General features: G+C 39.6%; 1 protein-coding gene across 2 annotated transcripts in view; it reads right to left on the bottom strand.

Annotated features, from left to right (window-relative positions):
• The window catches only part of LOC115209344 (beta-hexosaminidase-like), a 66,563-nt gene that overhangs the window by 8,466 nt on the left and 37,683 nt on the right, over positions 1 to 20,414 (bottom strand). For both annotated transcript variants that reach the window (XM_036501507.1, XM_029777711.2), the window contains exons 2-6: positions 19,887 to 20,265; positions 15,325 to 15,650; positions 12,676 to 13,106; positions 7,654 to 7,855; positions 1,343 to 1,644 (exon numbers count right to left, since the gene is read on the bottom strand). In XM_036501507.1, coding sequence (XP_036357400.1) covers positions 1,343 to 1,644; positions 7,654 to 7,855; positions 12,676 to 13,106; positions 15,325 to 15,650; positions 19,887 to 20,265 — 1,640 coding nt within the window. The remainder of the gene's footprint in view (positions 1 to 1,342; positions 1,645 to 7,653; positions 7,856 to 12,675; positions 13,107 to 15,324; positions 15,651 to 19,886; positions 20,266 to 20,414) is intronic.

The following is a 20,414-nucleotide window of genomic DNA, read 5'->3' as shown; positions in this document are numbered from 1 at the left end:
ATTTATTAGTTAAGATTATAAGTTTTTAGATTATCAACGTAATCTGAAAATGCAATGTCCATAAGCAATTCACTTTAAATACAATAAACAACCAGCAGTGAGACTATTTTTAGCAGATTCCCAAATAGGGCTCCTGGCAGGCAATGGGTTAACATCAGTTATGGGCATTTAGACATTCACAGGTTATTTTCTGGAGAAAGAGCGACAATTTATCGCCTTGGTGGGGCAGCGAAGTAGCTGAGCAAGTCATTCATGACTTGTTAGATCTGAACGTTGAATGTTGGGTCAGTTAGTTACGGACACGTGAAGGTGCCTGGCTTAGTGGTGAGGGTGTTCGGTTCAAGATCGTAAGGTTGTCAGTTCGATTCCCGCCGGCGCGTTTTTGTTCTTCAGCAAGACACTTTATTTCCCATTGCTACAGTAAACTCAACCGGAAAAATTGAGTTGTACCTGTTATTCAAAGGGCCAGCCTCGTCTCATTCTTGTGTCACTGCAAATCTCCATGAAAATTACGTCAAGGCTAAGCGTGTCTGTGGAGTGTTCAACCACTTGCGCATTAATTTCACGCGGAGACTGTTCCGTTGATCGGGTCAACTGGAATCCTCATCGTCGTAACCAATTAAGTGCTTGTGTTGTGTGTATGTAGTTACGGACACAGCACTAGTGACAGTATGTGACTGGCCGTCAACTTAGGTTGGTGCTCCAATTTCTAGATCAACCTCCCTCTAAAAAACTATCACTTTTGACGTATTTAACTGCTGGGTTATTCATTTATGTTATTTATCATTCAACTTTTTAGATAAAATTTTTAAGCTTCTGCACCTTGGGCAAGTGTCTTCTACTATAGCCTCGGGCCGACCAAAGCCTTGTGAGTAGATTTGGTAGATAGAAACTGAAAGGAGCCGTCGTATATAAGTATATATATATATATATATATATATATATATATATATATATATATATATATGTGTGTGTGTGTGTGTGTGTGTGTGTGTGCGTGTGTGTGTGTGTGTCTGTGTTTGTCCCCCAACATCGCTTGACAACCGATGCTGGTGTGTTTACGTCTCCGTAACTTAGCGGTTCGGCAAAAAGTGACCGATAGAATAAGTACTAGGCTTACAAAGAATAAGTCCTGGGGTCGATTTGCTCGACTAAAGGCGGTGCACCAGCATGGCCGCAGTCAAATGACTGAAACAAGTAAAAGAGTAAAAGAGTTTCAAATTAAGCTTTACATTAAATTTGAAAGATTTTAAAATATATTAGGTGACCGTTTGATTTCAGATCATATTTCTCATTTAATTCTTTAAAATTAAACTTTAAAAAGTCGTTGGAATTTCCTTACATTGGAACTGTTGTGCACGACCTTTTTGCAAGCAGTGGAATTTTGCCAAGTCCCTTTAGCTACTTCGTCTCCTCCAAAATGGTATACTTGCAAAGGCATTATCGTTTCGTGGTATTCAATCAAAGTTTTGACGATTTTTTCAATGAAGTTGTACGTGCTTTCCAAGCATGGGTTAATGGCATTATCTGTATACATCTGGATCGACTTGTACTGGCTTGTATCATCCGGGTCAACCAAAACATAGCGCTTCGCATCATTCATTTGACCATTCTGCACTAATTTATTGTACCGTGACTGCATCGCTAAAATATAAAAGAGATATATTCTACCATCTTACTGATGATTTAAAGTATAACAGTATAATATATAACCCTCGGGATTAAATTCTGTAAGAGTCAACGCTGGCTTTCAAACATTCAAGTACTGAATTCTATTATAGATTATGACATTATAGCATCTGTTCCCTTTCTCCATAACGTGTGCTTTAAAACTTTTATCAACTACTCCCCCTCTCTTTCTCTCTCTCTCTCTCTCTCTCTCTCTCTCTCTCTCTCTCTCTCTCTATATATATATATATATATATATATATATTTAAAAATAAGGATAAAATCTTTATAAGAAATTATCAGTAGTTAGCGTGAAAAACCTCGTAAGAGAAAAAATCTGTAAATTTTTTAAACTTTGAAAATACTTATTTATATTATAAAGAGGGTACTATTATTCATAGGTACCGCAAGAGCTTGTGTATATATATATATATATATATATATATATATATGCACAAGCTCTTGATACCACAATGAGAGACCTTAGATCAAACAATAACATCCTTGGAGGTGCGACTCTACTTCTTGAAGGAGATTTTCGGCAAACTCTACCTATTATACCCAAAGGAACACCCGCCGGTGAAATTAATGCCTGCCTTAAAAATCTATCCTTTGGCCGCATGTCCAATCGAAACAACTCACCATCAACATGAGATCACTGCTACAGACTGGTCAGCCTACATCCCAGTGTTCGGAAATGCTCCTTAAAATCGGCAATGGACAAATTACGTCTGACGACAATGAATACATTGACACTACCACCATTGGCCACACTGTCTGCAGCCCTGATGACTTATGTTCTGCCATTTACCCAAATTTTACAAAGGAATAAATAAAGCCAGATTGGCTTCGCGGCAGGGTTGTTCTTGCACCTACAAATGCAGCTGTCAACACTCTTAGCTTTTTTTTTCTTTTGGAAACACTCCGTCGGTTACGACGACGAGGGTTCCGGTTGATCCGATCAACGGAACAGCCTGCTCGTGAAATTAACGTGTAAGTGGCTGAGCACTCCACAGACACGTGTATCCTTAACATAGTTCTCGGGGATATTCAGCGTGACACAGAGAGTGACAAGGCCGGCCCTTTGAAATACAGGTACAACAGAAGTAGGAAGTAAGAGTGAGAGAAAGTTGTGGTGAAAGAGTACAGCAGGGATCACCACCATCCCTGCCGGAACACTCTTAGCTATGACTTACTTAGCCAGCTACCTTCTCAAGAACGTTGTTACAGATCAGTTGGCACTGTTTCCGACCTCGATCAGGTTACACACTTTCCAACTAAATTTCTCAACTCCCAAGATCCTCCAGGACTCCCTGCCCATGAACTTCACTTAAAAGTCGGTTGTCCTGTCATCCTCCTACATACCCACACTATGCAATGGAACGCGCCTTGTGGTCAAACAAATGCTGGACTATGTCATTGAAGCCCAAATTATCACGGGACACGGCGAAAACGATACCGTTTTCATTCCGAAAATTCCTCTAACCCCAACAAACAGCCCCTACCCTATGCAGATACTTCAGTCCCCTAGTGGAGGCGCAATGGCCCAGTGGTTAGGGCAGCGGACTCGCGGTTTCGATTCCCAGACCGGGCGTTGTGAGTGTTTATTGAGCGAAAACACCTAAAAGCTCCACGAGGCTCCGGCAGGGATGGTGGTGATCCCTGCTGTATTCTTTCACCACAACTTTCTCTCACTCTTACTTCCTGTTTCTGTTGTACCTGTATTTCAAAGGGCCGGCCTTGTCACTCTCTGTGTCACGCTGAATATCCCCGAGAACTACGTTAAGGGTACACGTGTCTGTGGAGTGCTCAGCCACTTACACGTTAATTTCACGAGCAGGCTGTTCGGTTGATCGGATCAACCGGAAACCTCGTCGTCGTAACCGACGGAGTGCTTCCACCACACTTCAGTCCCCACTCAAACTCAGCTTCACCATGACAATTAACAAAGCACAAGGTCAGTCGCTGAAAGTTGTCGGATTGGACCTTCAAACATCTTGCTTTTCACATGGCGGTTGTTCCAGAGTTGGCCATCCAGACAACTTATTCATCTATGCTCCTGAAGGAAAGACAAAAGAGGTCTACAAAGCAACCCTACAGTAGTTATTCTTCTGCTACATTCTTCACATCTATGCCAAACTGTAGCCGTTAGCAATCAGACCCGCAAGCATTTCATTGATATTTTGCTTCATTTCCCTGATTACTGTTAACAGTACATTACCTTCAATGACCCTTCTTACTTCATGCAACGGTGTTCGCTCATAAGCGTGCTCTGACATTTATTTTTGTACATGCCATTATTCTATTTGTGTGTGTTGCTATAAATGTTTGCTTTGCTTTATCATACATGGCTTTCATTAAAAAAGAAAAGCTTCAATATGGCTGTGACGGACAGTACAAGAAAAATAAGTACATGATACAAAACGCTTCAAGTAAGATATAGGACACCTAATACCTACTATAATTGCGATCTCATTTCAAGCCTAATTTATGTTCAAAAACCTTTATTCGTTACCTAAGTTTCTTAATATCATAAGGTGCTTAAGGTGGCGAGCTGGCAAAATCGTTAGCACGCCGGGCGAAATGCTTAGCGGTATTCTGTCTGCCTTTACGTTCTGAGTTCAAATGCGGCCATGCTGGAGTGCCACTTTAAGAGGTTTTCGTCGAACAAATCGACCCCAGCATTTATTTCTTTTTAAAGCCTAGTATTTATGTTATCGGCCTTATTTGCCGAGCAGTCAAGTAACGGGGACGTAAATACCTCAACATCTGTTGTCAAGCGATGTTGGTTGGGGACAAACACAAACACATAAATACATATACATACATACATACATATATATATATATACATACATACATACATACATACATATACATACATACATACATACATACATATATATACATACATACATATATATATACATACATACATATATATATATACATACATACATATATATATATACATACATACATATATATATACATACATACATATATATACATACATACATATATATATATATACATACATATATATATATATATATATATACATACATACATATATATACGATGGCCTTCTTTCAGTTTCAGCCCCCAAATCCACTCACAAGGCCTTAATCGGCCCGAGGCTAAAGAAGATGACACTTGTCCATGGTGCCACGCAGTGGGACTGAGCCCGGAACCATGTGGTTTGGAAACAAGCTTCTTACCAACCAGCCACACCTATATGACAGGCTTTCATACAGTTTCCGTCTATCAAATTCACTTCCAAGACATTGGACAATTCAGGGATATAGTAGAAGATATCCAAGGTATCGTATAGTGGGACTGAACCCAAAACTACATGGTTGCCAAGTGAGCTTCTTAACCACACGACAATGTCTTCTCAGTGTTGCGAGAAGGATTTTGAAAGGGTTTTTACTATGCCCCTATAGTTTCTGGTTTCTCTGTTATTTTCGAGTTAGTGTTTAACTCGATAAAATAATGCTTTGTAAAGACACATGCCCTTCAAAAGGCAGAAATTATTGTCGTTGTAATTACACCCTGAAGCAATTAAATCTAGGGTCACATCGAAGAAATTAACTAGGATTCATACCAATCACTTTGCATTCATCTCGTGATTATCTTGTCAATTAGACCAGGGGTCCCCACTAGGTCGCCGACCAGTACCGGGCTGCACAGAAAGAAAAAAAATTAATCCTGTTTCTGTTTTATTGACTATCGCAATCTGCTGGTGCTTTTGCACATCATATATGCGGTATATATATTTGCTAAAGGGTTAAATGTACCCCACAAATACGATACAGCAAGATTCGAACTCGGGACTTAAAGTGCTAGAGAAAATATTATATTCTTCTTGTCTGACGCTAGAATGATTCCATTAGTAGACAACTGTAAATAGGGATTTTTTTTTTATCAACTCCAAAAAGGGTAAGATTTTAAGTTGACCTCGGCGAGATTTGAACACAGAACACAAAATGTCGGAACATATATTACAATACTTGTCGCTGATGCTCTAACGGATCTGCCAAATGCACCATTACTTTGCTAAGACTATTTCAACTATTCTAAACCAAAACGGAGGCGCAATGGCCCAGTGGCTGAAGCAGCGGGCTCGCGGTTTCGATTCCCAGACCGGGCGTTGTGTGTGTTAATTGAGCGAAAATACCTAAAGCTCCACGAGGCTCCTGCAGGGGGTGGTGGCGACCCCTGTTGTACTCTTTCGCTCCAGCTTTCTCTCACTCTTTCGTCCTGTTTCTTGAGTAACGCTGCGATGGACTGCGTCCCGTCCAGCTGGGGGGAACACATACGCCATAGAAACCGGAAAACCGGGTCCATGAGCCTGGCTTGGTTTGAAAAGGGCGCATAAAAATAAATAAAACAAAAATAGCAATTGCAGAATGGAAGTCACATTTAGCCATTCAATAATAAAAAATTAAACATTTATTGTTTGGTGTCAACATTTTCGTCGTACTATCTGTGACCTGGTCACCGACACAGTTCTACAACATCTATAACTGTAGTCAACAATTTTTGTGTATATATGAATGGCTAATATGTCTTCCATGTAATTGCTTCAGTTTCAACACACAGTCTCGGATCAAATAACTTTCCAGACAACTACATCTCCGAAATAAACAAAAATAGTTTTTGTATCGTAAAAATTTAGAAACTTCGAAAGACGTGAAATAATCCATTTTTAACGCTGGAACTCGAAGTAGATAAATCTGCAAGTAACAGCGTGTGAATACTGGATTAAGAAAACCCTGGATAGAACAAAGCGTCTAAAATGGATAAAGAAATTCAAAGAATTGCTTTGACCGCATGGTAGAACGTCAGCCATATTTATAAAAGATGTGGGTTTACGTCCCACGGACAGCCTTCGAATTTTTCGATCCAAATGTTTTTTAAACCCAATATTTGCTGTTTGGTGTTTGTTCCTTCTCGAGCCACGCCTGGCTCATAGGGCCGGTTTCCCGGTTTCCTTGGCGCATAGGTTCCCCACCTGGACGGGATACCGGTCCGTCGCAGGTGAGCTGCAAGATGCAGGGGGAAGTTGTGGCGATGAAGTTGTGAGAGGAAGTTGTGGCGATGAAGGCAGAAATTCGCCATTACCTTCTGTCGGAGCTGTATGGAGCTTAGGTGTTTCGCTCATAAACACACACATCGCCCGGTCTGAGATTCGAACCTGCGATTCCTCGACCGCGAGTCCGCTGCTCTAACCACTGGGCCATGTGCCTCCACAGACACAATATTTACACTCTTTTAATTATAGCTTTATCCACCGTAATAAATTAATTATTTAATCCCTCCCAAATTTACGTCCTTAGGACGTAAACAGCAACAGTTCTTGCTGGTATGATCAAAACATCTTTAAAAATGGATTGAAAAATTCAAAGGATTACTTTGTTCCAATGGTAAAACGTCTGTCAAGTTTACAGACAGTTGTGGTTTCGTGTCCCACGGGCAGCCTTCGGCTTTTTCTAAATACTTGCACACTATTATTATTATTTCTGTAATTGTATCAGTGCCAGGTGGTGTCTGAGTGTATGTGTGTGCGTGTGTGTGTGTGTGTGTGTGTGTGTGTCTGTCTGTCTGTCTCTCTCTCTCTCTCTCTCTATATATATATATATAATAAAATATTAGGGAATAAATCCAAACTTACAGGGAAAAATCAGATTTAGGATTGAATCCAATCTTATAGTAAAATATTATATTATATTAAATTAGAGATAATTTAATCGATCGTAGTGTTATATTAATTATCTTTTTTAATAATTTTGATATATATTTAAATAATATAAATTAATTAATCTTATATATTGGCTTAAGTTTTTCATTGTATGATTTGCCTAATAGTGGTTTTATCTCTAATTTAATATAATATTATATATATATATATATATATTATTTTTCTCTGCTTCGAGTTCTACCGTTAAAAACGAAAACCAGTTTTATATTTTGAAGCACTTACCTTTGTTTAAAGCATGGCTATGCCCTGGCATATCGATCTCAGGAATCACTTGAATATGTCTTTCTTTGGCATATTGAAGAATTTCCTGATAGTCTTCCTTGGTATAAAAACCGGATCCACTCCCTATCGTCGTGGGTCCGGAGCCAAGCTGTGGCATGATGCAGTTCGTTTCATCAAGATCGTGACATCGATGTCCTCCAACCTGATAACATATAAAAAAGAAAGAAAGAAAGAAAGAGAGAACAATAACATTTAAATCTTTGGATTACAGAGGTAGAATTTCGTTTGTCAATTTATAGACAACCGCGTTACAAAACTACTACTCTTCAAAGTCATGTGTTGGAATTCCGTAACGTGAAACCCACTTTTCCATTGGTTTCCATGTCACACGGAAGTCACTGGAAGACATTATAAGAAATATGGAAACCTATTTCTTTACTACCCACAAGGGGCTAAACACAGAGGGGACAAACAAGGACAGACATAGGTATTAAGTCGATTACATCGACCCCAGTGCGTAACTGGTACTTATTTAATCGACCCCAAAATGATGAAAGGCAAAGTCGACCTCGGCGGAATTTGGACTCAGAACGTACCGGCAGACGAAATACCGCTAAGCATTTCGCCCGGCATGCTAACGATTCTGCCAGAAATATGGAAACCTGCCTTGCGTTAGGAACGTCACCTTACGGTGAAACTTTTATGAATGCATAGATTCCTTAATGCAGAAGATACAGAGGATTCATGGAATTTAATTTTTTTTTTTTTTTTTTAGCATTGAGTGGATATGAAACAAATCTCCAGGATGCGACGCCAGTCTATCATAATTTACTTTTCCTCATGTGGAATCGAACTCAGTGGCGAAATATTTCTGTTCATCGGGAGTTTTTATAGCTAGTTTATCTAGGTCATGTGGGAACAGGTGAGCGGGGCGGAGGGGATGATCTCTTTACTAATTTGTATAATTGCATCAGTGCCAGGTGGTGTGTGAGTGTATGTATGTGTGTGCGTGTGTGTGTATGTCTGTCTGTCTGTCTGTCTGTCTGTCTCTCTCTCTCTCTATACATACATACATATATATATATATATATATATATGCATGCCTACATACATACATATATATATATATATATGTATATACAAACATTCACACATACACAAACACACTCACACACACACACACTCACACACACACACACTCACACACAAGCACATTCATCATATAGACATTATTTGAAGTGTTTGTGTACTTTAGCGGCGTGAATTTTCAATGACGAGTTTCATATTGTGTCAGTTAAGACCGAATAAGAGTTTTGTCGAAGGTTGCAGAGCAAAAAAAGGTGAAGAAATACTAAGTTGAGGCTTTCAATCTAAGTATGTTGCATTCATTCAACAGTCACACCATTAAATGTGCCATGTTTACCGAGGGCTGAGACGTTCATGTTAAAACTGTTTGTTCGGGTGATTGTAATGTTCTGTTGATCAACACCTATAGATTGGATTTCCTCATCAAAAGCATTCCTTACTGTTTGTTATAAACAAGCTTAAACCCTCACCTGAGATCCAAAACTGAGGTGATTTCTTTTCTTTTTCTTCTTCTAGCGGCTTGACCTGATTAAATCAATGTTATCCAAGCGAATTTAGATTAACGAAAGAAAACTGCTGTTTACTTTCCAGGTGGATGCTGTAGAAGCCGGATACACGCACGCACGCACGTACACACACACACACACACACACACGCGCAGAGGCACATACACACACTTACACAGAGGCACACACACACACATACACAGAGGCACACACACACACATATGTATATGTATATATACATACAAGGAAGGCGGCGAGCTGGCAGAAACGTTAGCACGCCGGGCGAAATGCGTAGCCGTATTTCGTCTGCCGTTACATTCTGGGTTCAAATTCCACCGAGGTCGACTCTGCCTTTCATCCTTTCGGGGTCGATAAATTAAGTACCAGTTACGCACTGGGGTCGATGTAATCGACTTAATCTGTTTGTCTGTCCTTATTTGTCCCCTCTGTGTTTAGCCCCTTGTGGGTAGTAAAGAAATACATATATACATACATGCATATACATACACACACATTCATACATACGTGTGTGTGTGTATGTATGTATGTATGTATGTATATGCATGTATATATATATATACATAATAATGTTCGTCCTTCGGATTCGAAGATGACCACTGACATCATCTGGTGGAACTGCCGCTATGAGACCGGAGGTGGCTGGTGAGGCCAATCCGGGCAAGGAAGCCCCTCCCACAGGTGGGGCAGAAGTGGGTAGGGGCCGTGCTACTGGTGCAGGCGGCTCTGGCTTTCCGCATCTGGCGTTTCTGCTCTGCTGACCGAATCCGTCCCTCCTCGGCTGTCCCTGCTCCTGTGGTGATTGCGCTGCGCCAGGATGAGCGGTCGGCAGCAAGTGTCTCCCAAGTCTCTGTGCCGATGGAGAAGTCTTTGAGAGAGACCTTGAGACTGTCCTTGAAGCGCTTCTTCTGCCCTCCGACTTTGCGTTTGCCCTGGCTGAGTTCACCGTAGAAGAGCTGTTTTGGGATGCGAGTGTCGGACATGCGGGAGACGTGGCCCGCCCATCTCAGCTGGGCCTTGCGCATGATCGTGATGGTGCTAGGGAGATCTGCCTGCTTCAGAACTTCCGTGTCTGGGACTTTGTCCTGCCAGCGGATGTGAAGGAGGTTCCGAAGACACCTGAGGTGGAAGTGGTTTATCTGGCGTTCGTGCCTTCGGTAAGCAGTCCACGTCTCGCAGCCGTATAGTAGGATGGTAAGCACGACTGCCCGTTAGACTTTCAGCTTGGTGTTGAGGCTGATTCCTCTCCGCTCCCAGACTTTCTTTCGCAGTCTCCCAAACGCGCTGCTTGCCTTGGAGATTCTGTTGATGATTTCAGCATCTATGCACACACACACACATATATGTATATGTGTATATATATATATCTATATATATATCTATGCAACATAGATGCAACATAGATATATATATATAGATATATATATACACATATACATATATGTGTGTGTGTGTGCATACATATATACATACATACGTGTGTGTATGTATGTTTGCGGTATAGTTCATGAAAAATATAAAAAATACATCAGTGGTTCCCAAAACTTTTATTTAAATGAGTTTTCCTACGGACCCCTTTTGATATGCTTATCCTTATGTATATATATATATATATATTGTGTGTGTGTGTGTGTGTGTGTGTGTGTGTGTGTGTGTGTGTATGTGTGTATGTATGTATTTATATGTATATGTATGTATATCTATATCTATATCTATATTATATATATATATATATATATATATATATATATTATATATATATATTGCTGCTACACTATATATGTTTCCACTACCAGTACTTAACACAACAAAGCTTATACAAAGCTTTTACATTTTACTGTTGACAATCTTTTACTAAAAAAGTGAAACCGGTCAAGTGAATAAAACATCTTTAAAATTGCATTTTCAAACCTTCTTTCATATATATTTCCACTCGTGAGGTACCTTACAACTTCACTTTGTTTTATATGTCATATATATATATATATATATATATATATTTCATGTTTGAAGCTCCAATGAGACTACACGGTGATACTCAAGCATTCATCTGTGAGTGCATTGCATCTTGTAGCAGAAACATATATATATATACTAGCAGTATCGCCCGGCGCTGCTCGTGTTTGTAAGGGAAATAACTATATAAGCATTTTTAGAGAGTTATAGCAAAAAAAATAGCAAAAAAATGCATTAAAATGGAATAAAAAATGATGTTAAATTATTTTTAAAATCATAGACTCATCGTAGACGCGCGCTAATACCCAGACGGGCTCGATATGAATCACGACTATAAGCTACCCGAATTTGGTTAAACTGCACCGCAAAATGTGGGAGTAGTTAGGAATCTAAATCGAAGGGGACAGACACTCACACAACTACAGTTTTATATATAAAGATATATTCATAAACACACGTGTGTATGTATGTCTATCTATCTATCTATCTATCTATCTATCTTCCTCCTATCTATCTATAGTAATAATAATAGTAATAATAATAATGAGGAGGAGGAGGAGGAGAAGAAGGAGAAAGAGAAGGAGAAGGAGGAGAAGAAGAAGAAGAAGAAGAAGAAGAAGAAGAAGAAGAAGAAGAAGAAGAAGAAGAGAAGAAGAAGAAGAAGAAGAAGAAAATGTAGTCAAAAAGAAATTAAAAACAAGACTGTCCACCGAGTCTTGAGAGATTTTCAAGTGGTTCTGTTTGACATTTAGTAGTTGAGAAATAAATCTTAATCAAGATAGAATATCAAGCTGTCTGCGGTAAACATTGTTGGATAATCCGGCGCTTATTTCCAGCAACTAATTAAACAGAAACACTTAGAATATTCCCAGAGACATATTCTTTTCTACTCTAGGCACAAGGCCCGAAATTTTGGGGGAGGGGTCCAATCGATTAGATCGACCCCAGTACGTAACTGGTACTTAATTTATCGACCCCGATAGGATGAAAGACAAAGTCGACCTTGGCGGAATTTGAACTCAGGACGTAAAGACAGACGAAATACCTATTTCTTTATTGCCCACCAGGGGCTACACACATAGGGGACAAACAAGGAGAGACAAACGGATTAAGTCGATTTCATCGCCCCCAGTGCGTAACTGGTACTTAATTTATCGACCCCGAAAGGACGAAAGGCAAAGTCGACCTCGGCGTTCTCTCTTCAAGTTTCCAAGTTCAACCAAATTTTGCTCCAGACTTGTTGGTATGTACCTTCTTGCTCCAATAATAATAGGTACGAAATTGAAAGTGTATCTTGATTACTGGATTTGCAAACCCCTTGTTCATAGTCCATAGATGTGTGTGTGTATGTGTGTGTCTGTGTGTATGTACATCTGCAAAGAAAATTGCGACGAAGGAAACGTAACAATAGAACAAAACAAAATCAAATTGTGTGAATACATTGCTATCGCCTCACCTTAGTTAGTTCTTCTAAACCCTCGAACTTCAACCTCCAGCCTTCATCATCGGTCAGATGAAAATGAAAGCGGTTCAGCTTATAAATTGCCATCATATCGAATAATTTAAACACAGTCTCCTTGCCGAAAAAGTTTCGCGCCACATCAAACTCCATACCGCGGTAAGCAAATCGTGGGGCGTCTGTTATGTTTGACTTCGGTATGATGTAGTTGTCACTAGTCAAACTCATTAGTGACTGTATGCCATAAAATACTCCAGCAGCATCTTGACCAGTTATTTTGATATATTCCTTTCCCGGAACCACTTCCAAAGTATAAGCTTCCGCTTTCTCTTGTAATTTTCCATTAATTGTCACCTTAACTGGTTTTATATCCAACTCGATATAGCGATTGAGCGGTTTCTGTTTGGTTTTCGTCACAGGCAGTTTTTCTAAAAAAATTACGGTAAACATTTAGAAATCCATGAAAACGATTACAGATTTATAATGAGGATGATGATGGTGATAAGTTAAGTTAAGTTAAGTTAGTTTTTTGGCTCAAAAAACAAAAAGCAAGGCCATGTAGGGGGACATAGAGTTATGTACAGGGAGGGTGTTCATGCAAAGAGTTCAGGCCATTTCTGGTCAAGAGAGACTTTGAACAAAGCGGTCGTCGGCATCTTCACTATCTCGTCCGGCAGCTTATTCCACGGATCCGCAACCCGGGCGGAGAAAGCCCCTCTCCTTCGATTGAGATGAAATCGTCGCAGATAGAGCTTTTCGGAGTGACCCCGCAGCCGACGCTCTGGAGCAGGAGTGAAGAACAGCTCTTTCGAGAGGTGATGATGATGATGATGATGATTACAGCAACGACAACAACAATAATAATAAACAGGAGAATCAACTCAGGAGAGGCATCTTCCAAATGGACTGTCTGTCCTCATTGATCTTTGTACTGTGCTTGATACCACTAACACTGATTATGAGAAAAGGAGGGGCTGGGTATGTATTCAAAAGACGCCAACAAAAAGTCAACCAAATGTTGTTCCTAGATGACCTCAAACTTTATGGTAAAGATGAATCCCGAGTCAGTTCCGTCATTGATACGGTGTATATCTTTCAGCGCTGATATCAGAATGGAGTTCGGACTGAAAAAGTGTGGTGTGTTAGTCTTGAAGAGAGGCAAAATCAAATGTATGGATGGGCTAGCGATGCCGTCGGGGGAGATTATGAAGCAAATAGAAGAGACAGGCTATAAGTACTTGGGGATTTTGGAAATAGATAAATTGATGGAGAAAGGAATGACAGAAAAATTTAAGGTGGAGTACTTGCACAGACTGCGACTGATCCTTAAGTCGAAATTAAACGGATGGAATAAGATTGTAGCTATTAACATCGGGGGGTGGGGTCACTCCTTAGATATGGAGCAGGGGTAATCGCATAGACAGTAGACTAAACAATTTAGATAGAAACATAAGGAAGTTGCTAACTAGTAATGGCAGACGAAACACCGCTAAGCATTTCGCCTGGCGTGCTAACGTTTCTGCCAGCTCGCCGCCTTAAATATTCTTTTCTACTCTAGCGCAAGGCCCGAAATTTCTGGAGAGGGAGCCAGTCGATTAGATCGACCCCATGACGCAACTGCTACTTTATCGACCCCGAAAGGATGAAAGGCAAAGTCGACCTTGGCGAAATTTGAACTCAGAAAATTAAATCAGACTAAATACCTGTTTCTTTACTACCCACAAGGGGCTAAACGCAGAAGGAACAAACAAGGACAGACAAACGGATTAAGTCGATTATATCGACACCAGTGTGTAACTGGTACTTATTTAATTGACCGCAAAAGGATGAAAGGCAAAGTCGACCTCGGCGGAATTTGAACTCAGAACGTAACGGCAGACGAAATACGGCTACGCATTTCGTCCGGCGTGCTAACGATTCTGCCAGCTCCCCGCCTTAACTTCCATAGGAAATTACAAAATGTATAACCGTACACCTATTTCTTTATTACCCACAAGGGGCTAAACACAGAGGGGACAAACAAGGACAGACAAAAGTATTAAGTCGATTACATCGACCCCAGTGCGTAACTGGTACTTAATTTATCGACCCCGAAAGGATGAAAGGCAAAGTCGACCTCGGCGGAATTTGAACTCACAATGTAATGCAGACGAAATACCGCTAAGCATTTCGCCCGGCGTGCTAACGTTTCTGCCAGCTCGCCGCCTTAACTTCCAGAGGAAATTACAAAATGTATAACCTTACACCGTTTATTTTATCATATCTGGTCTTCTGACTTCGGTAGTATGGTCAATCTTTATGGGGAAATTATCTAATATTGTTTCAAACATTGGTGAAAGGCAAACAATTTGTTCGGGGAGGTGCTGAGTCACAACTACCAACCCTGAAATTTGATTGGTACTTTATTTTATCGATCTCGATAAAATGAAATGCAAAGTTGATCTCAGAACGTAGAGAGCTGAAAGGAATGTCGCTATGCATTTTGCTCGACGCACTAACAATTTTGCCAGCTCGCCGCTTTATCTCGGAGGATTCTTGAGATTATCTTCTTTTTTGGAGTTAGCCGCAGATTCCACTACGCATTTGTTCACTTTCCTTCCGAAGAGAAATTATTTAATTATAATAAACAATAAACGCTCTACTTACTTGTTAAGTAGTTAGCCTCATTAAGAAGCACATCCGGGTATATAACCACCCAATCTCTAGTTCCTAAGCATATGGTTTTACTCTCATCAACGTTTATTTCCAGTGGTGTCGGTATAACATAACTTGGAGATTTACCAAGATCTTTAATATCATTGATGGCATAACGAAATTTCGTAGTATACGGGTCGTATTTATCGTGTAACTCGCTAGAATTTTCTTTGAAATCATATCTCTTCCATTTCTCTACTTTGTCGAAATCGCCGACAAAACTGTTTCCAACTGTACTGACGATAGTTCTTGGTGTCAAACCCGGGGCAGTGACATACCTAATATAACAGAAAAACAAAAATTGAAAGTTTAAAATACAAATAAGTTACAGTTATATTTAAATTTGTTCGTTTGGGCCGAGGAAAGTGCTTCGTCTATAGCTTTAGGAGGTTTTCCAAGACCGGTCAGTTCAATTTGGTTGACGATTAAAATTGGGGGAATTCTGTTTTACATACGGAAAATAACCCCTCAAAACGTTTTAATTTTTTTTGGAATTTTCAGAAAATTTTTGCGAAATCATACTATTCAAAGACTAACATTTTTTTTGGTTTTTGAACTTTTGTTTCTAAATTACAGTTTAAATCCCAGAATTTTTTTTTACTTAAATCTCAACAATAGACCATTAAATATGTTCATGGGGAGAAGGATATTCTTTTATCTTCTACTCTATGTACAAGACCCGGAATTTTTAGAACGGGGGCCAGTCGATTAGATCAACTCCAGTACGCAACTGGTACTTAATTTATCGACCCCGAAAGGATAAAATGCAAAGTCGACCTCGGTGGAATTTGAACTCAGAACGTAATGACAGACGAAATACGTATTGCTTTACTGCCCACAAGGGGCCACACACAGAGGGGACAAATAAGGACAGACAAACGGATTAAGTCTATTATATCGACCCCAGTGCATAACTGGTACTTATTTAATCAATCCTGAAAGGATGAAAGGCAAAGTTGATCTCGGCGGAATTTGAACTCAGAACGTAGCGGCAGACGAAATACCGCTAAGCACTTCGCCCGGCGTGCTAACGTATCTGCCAGCTCGCCGCCTTCAATACCTATTTCTTAACTACCCACAAGGGACTAAACGCAGTGGAGACAAACAAGGACAGACAGACGGATTAAGTCGATTATATCGACCCCAGTGCGTAACTGGTACTTAACCCCTTGAAAGGCAAGCCGACCTCGCGGAATTTGACCCAGAACGTAACGGCAGACGAATACCTATTTCTTTATTACCCACAAGGGCTAAACATAGAGGTGACAAACAAGGACAGACATAGGTATATTAATCGATTACAACGACCCCAGTGCGTAACTGGTACTTAATTTATGGACCCCGAAAGGATGAAAGGCGAAGTCGACCTCGGCGGAATTTGAACTCAGAACGTAACGGCAGACGAAATACGGCTAAGCATCTCGCCGCCCGGCGTGCTACCGGTTCTGCCAGCTCGCCGCCTGAGATCGGATCCGAAGAGCGCGAAGAATTGGTTTCTTCATGACAACAATGAACCCTGTCAGCGAACTTTTTCTCACTCGTGTGTTTCTCGCCCAAAACAACATGACATCGCTTCAGCACCCCATCCTATTCGCCAGATTTAGCACTTGCGGATTTCCATCTCTTTCCCAAGATGAAAATGCGTTTCAAATGTGTCACCGTTTTTAACACCATTCTCGAGATCGAGAACAAATCGTAGGTCCTCGATTCGCTTACGGAAAGCGACTTCCAGGCCGGACTCGAAAAGTGGCAGGAACGCTTGGACCGGTGTATTGCTGTGCAAAGTTACTATTTTGAAGGAGCTGATGTTAAAATTTATGTAAAATATAACTAGTCCCAGAACTTTTTGATACCACCTCGTATTATATACATCTGTCTATGTGTGAGTGTGTGTACATATATATAAATTTCTCTCCCACTCTCTCTCTCTATATATTTACATACGAGTATGAGTATATATGTGTGTGAGTGTGTGTGTGTGTGTGTGTGTGTGTGTGCGCGCGAGCGAGTACGTAGGTGTGTGTCTGTAAAATATTCTTTTCTACTCTAGGCACAAAACCCGAAATTTTTGGAGAGGTGGCCCAGTCGATTAGATCAACCCTAGTACACAACCGGTACTTAATTTATCGACCCCGAAAAAGGCAAAGTCGACTTCGGCGGAATTTGAACTCAGAACGTAACGGCAGACGAAATACCGCTAAGCATTTCGCCCGGCGTGCTAACGTTTCTGCCAGCTCGAATCTGTAAAATATTGCTTTACATCCAGACTTTAGTGGTTCATTCATTTGCAAGTTGATTTATGGCATTATTTTACTTCAAGAGTATCGTACCAAGGTTGGCACCTATCCATGTTGACATTAGCGTACATAAAATTTATAGTATTTATATACAGTGCATAACTTGTTCTGCTATGTTAGACATCAACGGTTATAATATATTGTATTTACACGCAGTGTTTAAATTTTCTTAGAAAGTTTTACATTCATTATCATTTTACGCCTGCTTTCTGTGATGGCATATTTGTTAGACAATTCCGCGGGCTCTAACGGATTGGAGGACCCCGACCTGCTCCAACGTTTCATTTTTGCATACACCGAGATACCATCCTGATGTCAACCCCATTACAGAGTATTTTCTCTTTTATTCTTTTACTTGTTTCAGTTATCTGACTGCAGCCATTCTGGAGCACCGCTTTTAATCGAAGAAATCGATTCCAGAACTTAATCTTTTTAAGCCTAGTACTTATTCTAACGGTCTCTTTGGCCTAACCACTAAGTTACGGAGACGCAAACACACCAACATCAGTTGTCAAGCGATGGTGGTGGTGTTGTTGGGGACAAACACAGACACAAAAACACACATATGTACATACATACATACATACTTTGGTTTCGGTGAATTTCATGCCTAATTAGTGATTAATAACACGTTCATCATACAAGACATATTTGTTCATTATAGTTTTAAAGAAAATAAAAACAAACAAACAAACGAACAAACAAACAAAGCACTTAATCTAATACAGTTTTATAGAGAGCGACGACACTTGTAGGAGTGAGTGTCTAACTGCACAGGCAAATTTGTTTCCCTTTGTATTTACATATGAAAGCATAAGCAAAATATTATGAATAATTAAAATAAACTAAAGTCCAAAATGTAGCGCAATAGTACAAGCTAAAGAGAAGAGAGGAAAGGTGAAAAGAGAAAAGGGATAAAAAGAACAAGGGTATAATAATGGGAACCTGTACTTGTTAATAAACATTAATATAGAAATATCCCTTGGCATATATTTATATCTCTGCTAATGTGTTAATTAATGGGTAGTTGGAGAAAAGGGAAAGGAAATAGACAAGTGAACGGGCAGGGATGTTGGTTGATCTTTTTAATCAGGATGTACCAGTAGTATCCGGTTACTTAGTAAGTGCTTGTCAAAGTGTATACACTTTTTGAAAATATCAGATCTAGTATTTAAGTACAGATCAGTGCAATGACAAGTATAAAGAATAATATTCTTTTTCCAGCTGTGCAAAGATCACATTTTCTATTTTTGTTCCTGTAAAATCTTAAATCTTTCAATGATGTTCCATTTTAAGCTGAATTGAATAATTGCAGTAGCATATTTTCGTCATTTTTTTCGCTTTAGTGTATCTAAAAGTTAAAATGATTGTTATATCTATTTCTGGATTACTCTTTCTGGATGCAAATAGAGCGTTTGCATATTACGTACAAGTGCTTGGTGACTTAAAGAGTGTACTATAAGTACGATGGTTTCTACAGGACGTTTTGAATAAGTATGAATAAGTATGAACAGTATTTCTTCGTGTACAATCGGTTAAGATTTTAAGGGATGCATATATAACGTTCTTCGTGATTGTGGTTCGCAAGAGTAACTTGGACACACACACACACACACACACACACACACACACACACACACACACACACACAAACACACACACACACACACGCACACATACATAGAGTGAGAGATACAGAGATAAATATGCATGCATGTGTATATATTTGTATGTGTGAGTATATATGTATGCGTGTATGTGCGTATGCATGTGTGTGCGTGTTTGTGTGTGTGTGTTCGTACGTTTATGAATAGATAGATAGACAGGTGGTTAGACAGACAGATAGCTAAACAGACAGATAACTAAATAGACAGGCTTACATACAGACATACGTACATACAGGCAGATAAACAGACAGACAGACAGACAGATAGATAGATAGATAGATAGATAGATAGATAGATAGATAGATAGATAGATAGATAGATAGATAGATAGATAGACAGGTGGTTAGACAGGTAGGCAGATAGCTAAATAGACAGACAGACAGATAGGTATATATATATATATATATATATATTATATATATATACATACATACATATAGATAGATAGATAGATAGATAGATAGATAGATAGATAGATAGATAGATAGATAGGTAGATAGATAGATAGATAGATAGATAGATAGATAGATAGATAGATAGGCAAATTTACCAGTTTGGCATTATATCAGTTTTAGATACAATCCAATTTTCTCCTAAAAATTTGATCTTCTTTACTCCATTTGGCTGAATCGCTTCAAAAGTAGAAGCTGGTTCCAGAGCAAAGGTGCAGCCCTGAAGATGAGTAATCTTGATACCATCTCTCACAACTCCTTTAGGATTTGGTAAGTAGTTCGGTTCTATCATACGTATGTAACAGATGTAGATCACCCAACCATCTTTTGGGATGGCAGTTTTGCCACGGTTGGTAATGGTTAACTGTACTTGAAAGGTGCGTAAGCCATCATCAAGGTTGCTCAATATGTCATGTTTGATATCCATATTGGTGGCTATCTGATCGATCGTTTCCTGCGTAATTCCAGCTACCAACGCTAGAAAAAGAGAGAAAAAAAATGATTGAAATGCAAGACAGATATAATTGCTGGTTGATGTTTCATATATGTTCCTTTTTCTTTTACTTGTTTCAGTCATTTGACTGCGGCCATGCTGGGGCGCCGCCTTTAGTTGAAGAAATCGACCC

This window comes from Octopus sinensis, linkage group LG3 (assembly GCF_006345805.1).
Source record: "Octopus sinensis linkage group LG3, ASM634580v1, whole genome shotgun sequence".
NCBI lineage: Eukaryota > Metazoa > Mollusca > Cephalopoda > Octopoda > Octopodidae > Octopus > Octopus sinensis.
This window is presented reverse-complemented; position numbering and strand designations above follow the sequence as displayed.